The sequence below is a fragment of the Sphaeroforma arctica genome (assembly GCF_001186125.1).
Source record: "Sphaeroforma arctica JP610 unplaced genomic scaffold supercont1.3, whole genome shotgun sequence".
NCBI lineage: Eukaryota > Ichthyosporea > Ichthyophonida > Sphaeroforma > Sphaeroforma arctica.
The window spans coordinates 133,534-147,460 of record NW_014040555.1 but is presented as its reverse complement, the minus strand read 5'-3'; the positions used below and the strand labels follow the sequence as shown (position 1 = coordinate 147,460).

General features: G+C 41.7%; 6 protein-coding genes across 6 annotated transcripts; 4 read left to right on the top strand and 2 right to left on the bottom strand.

The window, feature by feature from the left end:
- Positions 1 to 1,207: 1,207 nt before the first annotated feature.
- On the top strand, positions 1,208 to 1,643 carry SARC_00138 (hypothetical protein; the record flags this gene model as incomplete). The annotated part of the gene is made up of 2 exons (XM_014306193.1): positions 1,208 to 1,306; positions 1,476 to 1,643. The coding sequence occupies 2 exons, from the start codon at positions 1,208 to 1,210 to the stop codon at positions 1,641 to 1,643; spliced, it is 267 nt and encodes an 88-aa protein (XP_014161668.1).
- Positions 1,644 to 2,137: 494 nt separating this feature from the next.
- On the top strand, positions 2,138 to 2,628 carry SARC_00137 (hypothetical protein; the record flags this gene model as incomplete). Its single annotated transcript, XM_014306192.1, has 2 exons — positions 2,138 to 2,278; positions 2,506 to 2,628. 2 exons carry the CDS (start codon positions 2,138 to 2,140, stop codon positions 2,626 to 2,628), a joined length of 264 nt encoding a protein of 87 aa, XP_014161667.1.
- A 461-nt stretch (positions 2,629 to 3,089) lies between these two features.
- SARC_00136 (hypothetical protein) lies at positions 3,090 to 5,531 on the top strand (the record flags this gene model as incomplete). The annotated part of the gene is made up of 5 exons (XM_014306191.1): positions 3,090 to 3,340; positions 3,656 to 3,873; positions 4,268 to 4,479; positions 4,890 to 5,010; positions 5,309 to 5,531. The coding sequence occupies 4 exons, from the start codon at positions 3,090 to 3,092 to the stop codon at positions 5,001 to 5,003; spliced, it is 795 nt and encodes a 264-aa protein (XP_014161666.1). The 3' UTR covers positions 5,004 to 5,010; positions 5,309 to 5,531.
- Positions 5,532 to 6,898: 1,367 nt separating this feature from the next.
- On the bottom strand, positions 6,899 to 7,941 carry SARC_00135 (hypothetical protein). Its single transcript, XM_014306190.1, has one exon. The coding sequence runs from the start codon at positions 7,901 to 7,903 to the stop codon at positions 7,091 to 7,093; it is 813 nt and encodes a 270-aa protein (XP_014161665.1). The 5' UTR covers positions 7,904 to 7,941; the 3' UTR covers positions 6,899 to 7,090.
- Positions 7,942 to 8,311: 370 nt separating this feature from the next.
- SARC_00134 (hypothetical protein) lies at positions 8,312 to 10,151 on the top strand. Its single transcript, XM_014306189.1, has one exon. It carries the CDS (start codon positions 8,353 to 8,355, stop codon positions 10,018 to 10,020), a length of 1,668 nt encoding a protein of 555 aa, XP_014161664.1. The 5' UTR covers positions 8,312 to 8,352; the 3' UTR covers positions 10,021 to 10,151.
- A 598-nt stretch (positions 10,152 to 10,749) lies between these two features.
- On the bottom strand, positions 10,750 to 13,694 carry SARC_00133 (hypothetical protein; the record flags this gene model as incomplete). Its single annotated transcript, XM_014306188.1, has 4 exons — positions 10,750 to 11,091; positions 11,875 to 11,931; positions 13,013 to 13,150; positions 13,689 to 13,694. 4 exons carry the CDS (start codon positions 13,692 to 13,694, stop codon positions 10,828 to 10,830), a joined length of 465 nt encoding a protein of 154 aa, XP_014161663.1. The 3' UTR covers positions 10,750 to 10,827.
- Positions 13,695 to 13,927: the final 233 nt, after the last annotated feature.

The window sequence follows — 13,927 nt, the reverse complement described above, 5'->3', positions numbered from 1 at the left end:
TCAGTTAAAAATATTTTTTGAGTGAATATTATAGTCAAAGACATACAATTTTATAAAATTTATTAAAACAAAATACCCCCCCCCCCCCCCCAAACTTGAATCAGCATACATAGTGCGTACTGCATACACACTGCACTATACTCTCGTAGTCTCTCGTAAATACATAGCTCGAAAAAGCTTCGAATCTACAGGAATTTCAACTTACATGCACGTCGATTCAGTTGTTTTAAAGTCAACGAGTGATAAAAACATCGTATTAAATTTGTACAATGAGAAGCATAGGAATATAAAAGAAAGAAACACAAGTTGAATTCCTTCTAAAAATCAAATTTCGAGAGTACTCATAGCCTTCTCCTACTTTTTAGGGCTCAGGACTCAGGCCTCAGGGCCTAAGGCGGCGCTAAGCTGCAGGCACAGAGTCGCAGACCGACCTCAGGCCTGAGAGGCTGAGACTTCAGAGGCCGGAGCGTTCTTCCAGACCTGCTAAGGCCTCAGAATGTAAATACAGAATACTACATACTTAGGCAGCCAGGCAGCTATCATACATAACTTTCCACCGCTCAGTGCTCACCCCCCGGCAGAGTGCTCAGTAGTGCTGGCCGCCTGTTACTGCTGTGGATAAAATAAATAACGGCCTTACGGCACGCCAAGGCGGCCAAGCGGGTTGGGTTTTATATATGTATATGTAGTTATGTACACATGTACATTTATATTCATATTTACGTGAATAAAATATAAATATTTTAAACCTGTAACCTTTTCTCAATCACATATTTAATATTTTTTTAAATAATAAACAAATAAACAACTCTGACTGACAGACTCTCAGTGTAGACCGTACTCTGTACTCTACAGAAGTCAGCATTTGCGCCTAATTCAAATCGTGCAAAGAATCGGCCTACGGACAATAGTCCGATCAGGCATATTATTTCATTTCTTCTCTCTAGAGTGATGGGTCATGACTCGTGAATAGTCGTATTTCTATTGCACATTCTGTATTCATTCGAATATAAAACCCGCGGACTATAAACCATCACACGAAAGTAAAACCGTCATACTGTACTGTGTACATACATACCAAGCGGGAATTCTGTAATCGGACAAGAAAATCTCAATGATTCAAATTTCACCACTATATATATAATGCTTTATTGGCAATTTGATGAAGCTTTAGTCAGGTAGCTAGATTAAGAGCAATTGATATACAATGGGAGCTACAGCGGATATCAAACCCAAAACTGGCGTAGTGCCTGATTTCTTGACTGAAGGACCGAAGAGTGGCGATACACAAGATAATTCTCCACAGGTATGGATACTGTTTTCAGCGACATTTTCGACGTCAGTCGTTTATACAATGTGTACCCAACTTGCTAAGTTTAGTGAATTCCGATAAAAATTTAATATTGAGTTTTCAAGTTCCTCGAGTACTTCAAGTTTGCTGATATGTAACCTTAACCTTTCTGATGTACGAACAGTTAAAGGAAGCAGCAGATGTAGTTACTTCCTTAAAAGCGGCTAAGAAAACTAAGAAAAAAGGTAACAAGATCTTGCGCTACGCCAAAGCCAGATGGGGTGAAAGTAAAGTACCAGTCAATGGTTTGACCATAGATTCTGATCTTAAGACTGAAGATTTTCAAAAGTAAGTTGAAAGGTCCAAAGCGTTCAGTTCAATTACCGTACGTGTTTTATTACGATTGTGTACTAGTTGTTTCTTCTGTTCGTTCAGGTCTGTTAACGAGTAAGCTGAGAGATAGAAATAGTGTCAGTATGCTCTGCTTCATTTCTTCAATGGTGCGGCATCTCTTATTTCTTAAATCATTTTTGCAGTTTGAATTTTGAAAGTGTTTCCTCTAAATGGCTAAATATTAACAATGCGGGCCGAAGGGAAAGCGTCATCGCGGATAAACATACAATGTTTTGGGCAAGTTTGAATCCACACTTAGTGATACACATGGAAATGTTTTGGGCATGTTTGAATCCACACTCAGTGTTTCACATATAATGTTTTCACTCGGTGTTCCACTGATCGTCGTGGCCTAGTGTCAGCTATTGGCAAGCTTCGCAGCAGCTACACTTCTAATTTTAACTTAAAAGAAGAATCGTCATTCATATTGATCTCAAATTCAGGATTACACACATGTCGTGGCTTTACGATCGTCGATGGTCGCTCACAATTATCCTACGAGATCCTGAAGGATTGGATGCATTCCGCTCATTCCTCGAGTCTGAATACGCATCTGAGAACTTGCTTTTCTGGCTAGAGATAGAGTCTTTAAAGGTAAGTGTCTGAGAACTTGCTGTTCTGGCCTGGGATAGAGTCGTAGAATGTAAGGATATACACGAGCAGCAAAAGATACTATGATGCCATGAAAAATGGAATCCTCGTGTAAAGGAACCATTCCACCATGCTTCACTTACTTCATGAATACCTTCTACCCTGCATGGAAGTTCCGTAAGATGGGTGGTAACGAACTTATCGTATTATATTTTACTTTTTGTGCACAGACTGTGCAAAGCCGCGAACAGCTGAAGAAAATCGCAAGATCATTAATGGCAAAGTTCTTCCAGGATGAGGCCTTAAACATCTCAGATACTGAGCGCCAGCAATTTGTGACCATGCTAAGGTAAGTGTATATAATACTATGTGAACAAATCGCATCTCTGTTCGCAAATTTCGAAAAAAAAACATGCGAGTACATATAAGAACATTAACAGCATGTATGAAGAATAGATATGTATTTCCCCGGGGTTGAGTGAATGATTTGTATTTATCTTTGGAATCATTTGGGTCGTGTATCTTTGAACTCTTAACCCAAGAATGAACCACGCACTCTTGGCATACATACATACGGAACATTAGGTTGAGTCTTGTGTCTTGTGTATGCAAGTTTAAGATACGAAAAAAAGGTGGTCTGCAAACTCTTAGCACACATACGTACGGAATAACAGCTAGTACAATACAGTTCACAACTGGCCACGTGCACACGGCACAAACCGTCGTCCTATCGGTATTATGTCTATCTTGAAGATGAATGGCGCATTAAGGAACTCATGATATCAACACTGCAAATACCGCGTCTATCAGGGAGATGGTATTGGATGACGCCATCGAAATCGACGATGCTATCGGAAAGTCCAATGACATCGACGTTGCAGACGCTAAAGATCCCGACGTGAAATCCATACAGTCAAGAAAAACAACTAGGACAAATAACACTAACGTGAGTGAGGGCGAGGGTAGTTTGTTGGACACGGTGCAGAATAGTATACTCTCACTCATGGCTATGGACTGTTTCCCCCGATTCCTGGTCAGCAAATATGGCAACAACTACATCAGAAGGTTTGTTATCTTTCGTGTATCAAACAATCATTGTGTCACTGTGGGTGCGAGTATTGACATTGAAAGAATCACTTCGTTTTGCTGATACACATACTTGAGAATTCTGCTTTACTTTTGATAGTAATGTTTCTCATCTATAGATTAATATTTTTGATTGGCAGTCCTGCTTTCCAGCTTTTTGTATTTCCAATAGATCATCTCTCTATAATATAGTGTGGTGAATATTTTGAATATTTTGAATATTTTGATGTTATACTGCGTATATAAATTTTCGTATCTAGCTTAATATGACAAGTGTCTTGACATTCTTTACAGCCTCGCAGTTAGGAATGAGGGCAATGATGATGAATTCATAAATCAGCTGAACGCATTCCAGGCAAAGGCGAAGTCAGTGTCCAAATCAGACCCCACACAAGCATGGCTTACGAAGTTCATTTGCATGGCTTACATGCTTCCGTTCAGCGTGACCATCTCCACCCGTGTGAAGGACCCGGGACCCGAAGGCACATTCCCCCTTTCCTTCGTAAACCCTGGTAAGTCTCAACTACACTCGGATGAAAAATATCAGTGCTGCACACGTTATTTGTGTATAGCTATTTCACAAACCAGTTTACTATATACTTCTTCGTACCTGTTTAGTTATAAACTTGTATTTTCAGGTATGTGGAAGGCACATACAAAGATCTTGGAGACATGTACATTTTATAAGTTCTGTTATATATATGTCTGCAATACCGGTTTGCTTTGCTATTTATTTTTAGAAATTTGAACTCCAAAATCGAACTCGAAGTCCGACACGACCAGTGACTAAGCACAACCAGTATTCTCGTATAAGTTTGAAACGATATACATTATGGATTGTGTTTCATGCACATGAAGGGTTTTCCACATACATTTATATGACCATTTCAACATTTTCTGGTACAGAATTCACAAGAGTGACAGGTTACACGCACGATGAGACAGTCGGACGCAATTGCCGCTTCCTACAAGGACCAAAGACAGAGCCAGAAGCTGTAGAAAAACTTCGAGTGGGTATTAGAGATGGAACAAAAATACACACAAGCATAACCAATTACTGTAAGGACGGAGAAGAATTCACGAACTTGCTAACCTTGCATCCAGTATTTGACAAAAAGGTGTGTAGCGCTTATACAAGTCTGTAGTCACCAATCGTGGCGCTCGATACTGCGTGTGCGAGTCTTCAAATATCTTACTGGTTCCTACGATGTGACAAAATCACAAGTCGGAGAGTAGCCGCTTAATCTTCGCTTAAAGTACGTTTACGTATGTCTGTCTCTCATATCAACTATAGTCACTGCCAGCAGAAGACCATCGCAGGAGCAATCATTTGAAATGATCGTTCATTAAAAACTGCTATATCATTAGCCTGCGGGATCAGAATCGGGTTAAGTCTCCAAAACTGTATTGGAGGACGTGCCCATACAGGCTTAGTTATCTATGCATTACCTGCCTTCTGTCGGGCTTTCGCTCTTTGTTCAATATGTCTATATACATTGCAGCTAACCTCTTAATGTTGTTATCCCAGGGAGTACATCAATTCGTGGTGGGTGTTCAATACGATATCTCTGATCTGACGGTGTCTAAGATTGCGTCGCTCTCGACGATCTTGGATTTCCTTTCCGAGAAGATGGAGGTGTAGACAAGTGGTACGTATCGTAAATCCACGAAATTTAGAGAATTGAGCGATTCTTTCGAGTTTGGCGAATAGAGAGGACAACATGTGGTAGTCGTTGTACAGGTGCAATATAGGCGTCAAAGGATTCCAAATTCACGAGTTATGCGATGCTCTTGCCAATTTTAAAACCCCTAAAATGAGGAGACAATATAGTATTCAAGCGCTTCGTGTGATACTGAGTACGCTATAGAAAATATAATGCAGTGCGCAAAAATATCTTTGATCGACGTCACAACACCATAACAAGCCTATGTTGCATCATACACCAGCCAGTATCTGAAGGAGACGCGAATGCGATATATAGTGACAAAGTCGACTACTTACCACTACTGGCTTCGGAGGAAGAGTCAGTTGAAGTTGCAATGAACACGGAGGACTCAGTATCTAATGTGTATCACCTCCATAGTAGAGCTGCTTGTATAACAATGAACACAGTTCGTACCTCGTGCGTGTGTACATTTACACTTGAAAATATTAAAGTCAGTGCCATGGTCTTCTGTAGATAGACTAAACATGTGTTAAAATACGTCTTACTGGTGTATTAGTGTCCACAGGTTTTTCTGTAAATGGAGAATTTACTCGTATAAATTAAATACAATCCTGTGCGAGTGCAAGCTCTAGTTCAGTTGTCGTATTTCAACTTGACGTACTCTCGTAGGTATCTTCACTACCCTTGCTGACAAGTATAATTTACATGTGCGAGTATCTCTCTTTACTGCCATTTCTGACACGTGTAACTTCCATTCAAGCGAAAGAGTATTCGTTTGTATCTTCAGATTCAAACTCCGATTTGTGCGATAGTGATGAGTATATCACTAGTATGACTGCAGGCCTGCCATGGGCTGCGTTTGCTCCTCTAAAATTTCTCCGACGCCGTAAAAGGTGGCCTTCTCAAAACGAGCGTACTGATAAAACCCTGCTCTCAACTTACATTTGCTAGACGTTCCAAGTATATGTTGATTTTTAGACAAAGGTTGGAGAAAAACTCGAGATACAATCTGCTCACCAACATTCACAGGGGTTTTCGTCCGGGTGACTTGCAAAATTTAAACCACTGTGGCAACCCGGTCGGTGGCGATCCTGAAAGTAGGGTTTTACAATATACAAATTTAATGCGTGCTGCTTATATGATCACGGGCAAGGGTGTAAAACTCGATCCAATTAGTATACTTATGATTATCAGTCAGCAAGCCTAATGTATCTGCACATATGTTTGGTTAGACCACTGTCGGCACTAAGAATTTGAGACGGAGTACCGTGCACATCAATGACGGATATTATTTGAATGATCGCTCACTATTTGGCGGTGAGTACGGCTCAGTACGGATGCCAATCATACGCCAAGGATTCTTTTGCGCACAATATATATATATATATATATATATATATAGATAGATATATATTTTTATATACATATATATATATACATAAATATATAACCTGTCCCCTGACTAAAAAAATCGCACTAATAACCTACAAAATATGGGATAATACAGCCTATGCCTATATATAACTAATTTCTTGGTAGTAAAGGAATAAGATTACCTTATACGTTGGTGACTATAAGATAATCCTTATCTTTGCTATTTTATATTAGGTACTAGGGACACGTTGTCCTCGAACAGAGTAGACAGGGGTTCTATTGCACTGAGCTGTATCACCCCCTCTATTTGCTCATAACTATAAGATGATACGAGTACTTGTAGTCAGACTGCCTGGCTTTTTCTCTCTAGGCTGTGTGGGTGGAACTAACATATACAAATACGTACTATCTTGTACCTTCTGAATCAAGTGTACAAGTGTTCAAGTGCGCTTTACCTGCATTCCTTCTCTTCGAGTTGGAAGGTATACACGGCCTCCGACAATGGTCTTGGCACCAGTAGTCGCCCATAGATATTTGGTGCTGTTTTTGGAGTATACGAGGTACACTGCTTGGAAAAGATGAGAATTAGGTCTCGTAACTGGTGTGCCCTCAGTGACGACTCGATTTTTATCTCAATTGTACGGATGTAACTAACACATAGTTACTTATACTTGACTGTCTTTCCGCCTTATGACTCAACTTTACACGCCTTTTCCCTTCGTTCCTTCTCCTCAAGTAAGAACAGATACGCAGCCTCCACGATGCCCGCATTGACACCCCTCCCATCCCCACGCTCAAATGCAATCACAATCTTCTGCTCCTCTTGGTGCTCAGAGATGTCCTCAACCTCCATCACTTGACCCTCCATTTCAGATTCAGCACACTCGGGTGCTTCGTATGTCATTGTGATGTGAAATGGCTGTATGGGCTCTCGCTTCTCATTGAACGTAGGTTTCAGCAGCTCGAATTTAATGTACCCCTGGCCCTTATATATCGCTTCCTTTGAGCTTAGCAATATCATCAGTAAATCCTGGGTCAGAAGCGTAACCATACTCAGTATGCCACCGGTTTTCAGTACACGCCGAACTTGTCGCAGCATCTTTCGCACAGACACACCCCTGTCTCGCATCATGGAGTATGCACACCCCTTATCCAATACCACGTCCATCGACTTGTTAGCAATCTTTGGCATTTTCGTACAATCCTGAACAAGCCATTTCATCCCCGGACGTGCGCGTAAATGTTTCATCAGCATTGAACGGATACAGATTGGTGAGAAATCAATATTTGTGATGTGTATGTCAGGTACATTGTCGTACAGATCGGCAGAGAACGGCGAGTTTCCGCATCCCATCACAAGCACATTGGAACCCTTCTTTACGTGCCGCCTGAGTATTTTGGCCATAGCGCTGTAGGTGCAGTACCAGTCGTATTCTTGGTCCTTCTTCTCAGTGAAGAAGTCCTCCCAGTAATCCAGGTCTATGTTGCCCGCAACACTCATGGTGGGTGGTTATGTACAGACAAGCTTGCGATGAATCCGTACGTCTATGTAGAATGTATGAGCTATATCTTTATAGGTCGCTGATAGCAAGTGATGTGCTTGTATCGTCTCCGAGACGTATTCGAAAAATCATAAATATATAAAGTAGTTGACGTTCTGTGTGAATAACTTCCTGTGAGAGCGACTACATGTATCTTAAATACATCAATACTAGATATGCATACGTAAAGGTATGGAGAATACTAGGGAACATATATTGAAATATCAACGTGTTTACATTTTGACTTCGTACATGATAAAATATTACGAAAACACGTGCACTTTTTTTGTTTTGAATACATTTGTTTCCAGAAAGGTATTGATTTATATGTGCTCACGGGATATTTGTATTATGTAGTTCCTCATATACACAAAGGATATACACACGTATCTTACGCTACAGACACAGAATGGAGGGAAAGAAGCAGTTCCACGGGAACAAGCGGCCGCAAAACACCCCACTATGGGACAGCACGGTAAAGACCTCGTATAAGAACGCATTAGGCTTATCCCGAGTTAAAAGCTCCTCTGATAAGCTAGCTGTCATGCCATTGAATGAAATGGAGCGATGGCTAGCAGTCAAGAAACTCAGACAGTCTGTGCGACAGGCATGTGGTGTACCCGCACTCTTAGCTTACGAGCGATGGTGTGCACGGTCGAGCTTACCTGCTGCCTTCATTAAAGATGATGATGACGACGATGGCGAATCAGGGGCAAAGGAAGATGTTGGAAGCGGTGCTATGGCGACGGTTGTTTCGTATCTAGTTCCCAATAGTGACCCAGAAAAGGGGTTACAGAAGGACTTGATGCGTTTAGGGGGTCTGTCGGAAGAGGATGCACAGGAGGCGGCTGCGAAGTGTGTTGCGTTGGGTGTGCGATTGAATGCAAAGTTAAACGATACTACTGTAGAGGGTAGTGGAAAGGGTAGCGAGACTGCGGTACAAGGAGATGATGATATGGAGAATGAGGGTGTGATTACGGATGCGGCGACGAGTACGGATACGAATGGCAGCGATGTGGTTGCGAACAAGGATACTGAGCCGAATAACACTCCGGCCAAGAAGAAGAAAGCTGACGTAAAGAACAAGCTACGAAGTATAGGTGTGCGTGTCGAAGGAGATGATGATGATACTCATAGCACACACCAAGCACAAGTAGAGGAGAGAGGGGCACTGCTGGCGTATTCTCTGCGAACGAAGAAGAAGCCGTTCTTCAGCTTATCGCGACCGCATGCAGCCAAGCTACGGTCGCTGTACGCACGCACACGCGGGGGCAAGTGGGTAGACAAAGAAGGTAGCGATAACGATAGGTTTGTAGACGCGGTGTTCTGTGTACTCGCTCGATACGATGCCCTGGGCGGCGCTGGTTATCAGGCAGCGTTGAACGAAGCCTCTTTTGACGTGCTCAAGGATAAGATGAGGGTGGATTGTGAGTGTTTCGCCTCACCATTGAACTGTCGCTATGGACAGTTTTGTTCGGCTTTCCCAGATACCGATTCGCCGTTTGGTAGTCTGGGCAGTTTCTTTGACTTTTATCCGAGCAAAGGTAGTTTCGAGATGAATCCACCTTTCGTCCCCGAGGTTTTGTGCGCAGCGGCAGAGCACGCTAACGCACTCCTATCGTTGACCAAGGAGCCCCTCTCCTTTGTCGTGGTTGTGCCGGCGTGGAAGGAGGTGCGTATGTGGCAAGTGCTTTCCAACAGTGCGTACAACAAGCACGAGCCCCTTATTCTGACGGCCAGTAACCATGGTTACTGCGATGGACAGCAGCACCAACGGCGACCGTCGGAGAGGTATCGGGTGAGTTCGTATGACACGGCCGTGTTTTTTCTGCAGAACGATGCAGGAGCCAAGAAATGGCCTGTCTCTGAGGCTATCAGGAATGAGTTGGTCGAGAGTATGCACAAGGCTGTGGGTTCGGCGAAGACTGTACAGGAGTTAGAGGGTAGGTATCGGCCTAATAAGGAAGGTGACGACCCAAATATGGAAGGCGGGGATGCGGGGGATGGTTCGAGAAAGAGAAAGGGTGGCAGAGTCTTCTTACTGCAGAAGAAACGTAAGGCAAACGAAGACCAATAGGAGATGATTCAGCAGTTTACTTCTGATTGCTGGTTGCAGTGTCTAGCCAATGGGTATGGCATGGATAGGGCGTATCAAACAGAATCCGAAAGTACCAAGATGTACAAAATAAATAATTAGTATGAAGTGTATGCTGTTACACACAGCCAAGTGTATGATGTTATCACAGCCAAGTGTTTGATGTTATACACAGCCAAGTGTATGATGTTATACACAGCCAAGTGTTTGATGTTTTACACAGCCAGGTGTTTGATGTTATACACAGCCAAGTGTTTGATGTTATACACAGCCAAGTGTTTGATGTTATACACAGCCAAGTGTTTGATGTTATACACAGCCAAGTGTTTGATGTTACACACGGCGTTTTTAACAGGCCAAAATCTGAAAACACGCAAAACGTAGACAAATAGGGCTGCCAACAAGAATTAAACACCACCACAGATTTCGACAGTGAATTGTTTGATCACTTGATAGTAAAAGACAAGGTAACTATCGAAGTTGTCAGCACATTGAAGGTTTCGACTTTACTCTCCATGTCTAGAGATATTCAGTGTATACGAATATGTATGACTACATGTACCTATACATGTGTGTGAATCTTTTTCTTCCGGTGGGCTATGTTAGAGATTCCACAAGGTGTCAAGTTTATGTCAGTGACAGCTATACTTTTAAAGCACAAAAGGCTTGCATCATATGTGAGAAACTACAAATTGCGCGTACACCGGTGATGATTTTATAAGTAAAATTGTTAAAAGATGCCTGTGTTCATAATGTGGTTCAAAACAGGCTAATTTGGTATTAATTTATTCATAACTCGCTTTTCGGCTTCGTTTCCTTCGTACTCATCTCTGGTTCACCTTCCGCATTGTCGGCCGCCGCTTCTTCCGATTCGGGTTTTGTATCGCTCTCCAATATTTTATAATCCATATTTCCCACTCGGAAATAATCGGCATGTGAATCGTAGAAGTCTTGCCACGTTTTAAGTTCTTTGAGTTGATTTTCTCTTAGACCGTCGACATTCGGAACAAGATCTTCTGCGAAGTTGCCGGTGATATACGCCCGTGTAGCATCCTACATTTGAAGTATTTTGAAAGAAAATGTGGACTTAGTGCTGACTCAAGTATAACATGGAGACTGGGAATTGGAATTGGTTAGCAAAGATCCAGCAATGCTAAGGTACGTTACAAGTGTCGGAATTCGGCATGTCGCCAGTCATTCCCAATTAGAAGGAATTAGAAGATATGCATAAGCTTATGGTCAAGTGTGTTGTAGTGAATGCTCCCTAACTTCTCCCTCTCGGGGTGTACACGAGTCTCATTATGTCGAGTGCATATATGTTGAGGACTTATGAACCATCCGTCCAAATCATACCAATTTGTTACTCAACTAATTAGCGTTTTATGGGTACAGTGCTACACACACCGGTACTTCCAGCTGTACATATTATGTCGCGTGCAGTGCGCATATGCTCGGGATGAACGAACACATAATTGTTAGCGAATAACAATGCACATCTCTATACTAGCTGTGTGTACGGTATACTTTGTTTGCATTTACACGGTGTGGAACCCCAATAGTATACACACACAGACACCAAACAAACACACTAGTACGCATACATTTAACTTGTGAATGAAATCCACATACATGCACACGGACCAATTTAGATTGCAAACACACAGCCGGACACCAATTGCATTATAGTAATGTGGATGACAGAGGACAGACTACGGAAATAGGCTATGGATTCAAGTCCCAGGGGTCAACAAACATCTCATGAACAACCAAAAACAGCCAATTGCGAATACACATACTGTTATGAACAGGCATTAACTCAAACATAAAGAGTTGTACCTTGCCAGCAAAGAATGCGTAGCCGCCACCGGGGCCATAAAACTGCCTACCCGCACTCTGTATACAATAGCCAAATCGGGAAGAAGAGTATCAAGATCAGAACTATATTCGAAAAATACTTCTGAATGCCGTGATATGCGGTCGAGCGTAGTGGACACACATAAATAGGTTATGGCCGTACTGTGACCAACAAACACAGGACGTGATAGCTCGGAAGACATAAAAGAAAATATAAACAGACCAAAGGGTGTGACGAAGTGTGCCACTGACCGCGCATAGCAAATACGTTTGTGTGTGATGATACAGCCCTGAACCAAACCCTTTAATTTAAGGCACAGTACTACCAAGTAAACCTGTACGAGCAATGGTTCAGGCAAAGATCTACTAAATATATACACACTTATACGACAACCACACCCGTACCTTCTCGTGCATTTATAGTCACCATCGTACACAATGCACAACGAGCGAGATTAGAATACGCACGTCTTGACTTCACAAGCAGCCCTACTAAACGCTATGCAATGCTTTGTGGAATGGAATACGCATGGCTTGACTTCATAAGCAGCACTACTAAACACTATGCAATGCTTAGTGGGGTGTACTTCTTCAATCGCACTGGTCTTTAGGAGCCGTCACGCAGTCAGTTGCATACTAGTATGCATCCAGAAGTAGATATCAATTTACAGATGACACTGACACTCGATTGAGATGAGTACGGCAGCAGTTGGTTGTGGCACAGCACCCGTCAGCACCTCAAACTCACTGCCGGAGATATATCAGAGACATAGAAAGCCAGGGCAATTTATGCGTACTGAAGTCACTTCGAACGCCAGGGTAATTTATGCCTACTGATGTCACTTCGGTAGAGTGTAACATGTACGAGGGTCGAACTAATAGCTTTTGTTCCGTCATTCACAAACATAGAAGAAAGTACCATCGAAAGCATACATAGACAATGTGTATATATGTGGGTATATCTTATATACTATGCGTACAATATATATAAATATTGTACACACACACACAGAAAAACGCGCAAACATAGGTATATATATACTACATACCAACAATATATATCTACAATCGTTTCATAAATGATGTCAAGACACACCTATACACGCATATACTAACTTACCACATCGTATACAAAACCATTGAAGCCGATGTAGACTGGGGTGTCTGGATCGCGTCCGTCGTATTTGAGTAACTCCTCAGCTGTGAATATTCTGTCGGGAGTTGGTATATTTCCTGCTCCAAATGCAAGTGCGTACGGCTACGATTAACCGATAATAAAGATACACTACTTTCTACTTTGAATAGTATGAACGGGCGAGTCAGTGTTAAACGATACGGAACTACTAAATACAGATGGTGTATTGTTCTTTGGCTTGGCTTGATATAATGGTCAATTATTTTCTATTCTAAATAGTATAAAACCCGATCGTTCAGATATGAACGGCTTTATATTTCCAATCGGAATGATGCACATATATGAGTCAGTCGGATTCATAAACTCTAATATTTCCTATTTAAGTTGCATGTAACGGGGTGAGACAGTATCGACCGGTAGGTCGATTACTAATTTATCCCCCCCCCCCCCTTCAAATCAGACAGGCAGTATTGAAAGGTATACATATGCCACTCTTTACAAAACAAAGATACATGCTAGTGTTCTTTTTGCTTCGGCAACTAGTTGCTCTGAATAGAGGCGTGGAATATACAAGTGAACCAACACTCAATTAGCAATCAAGGGTATGGTTATATATCACATGTTTTTGGCGTACTGTGTGTTATACACAGTGCACCGCGACTCGCATCGTCCTTCGTCGAAACGATACCACATGACGTCAAATCTATAGCTTCTCAGCCATGCACCAAACCATATCCACATATATAGATATACATACATATAATATATATATATATATATATATATATATGTGTGTGTGTGTATATATGAATACATATATATATATAAATGTATATATGTTTTATATATATATATATATGTTATTTATATATATATATATATATATATATAATTAAGAAA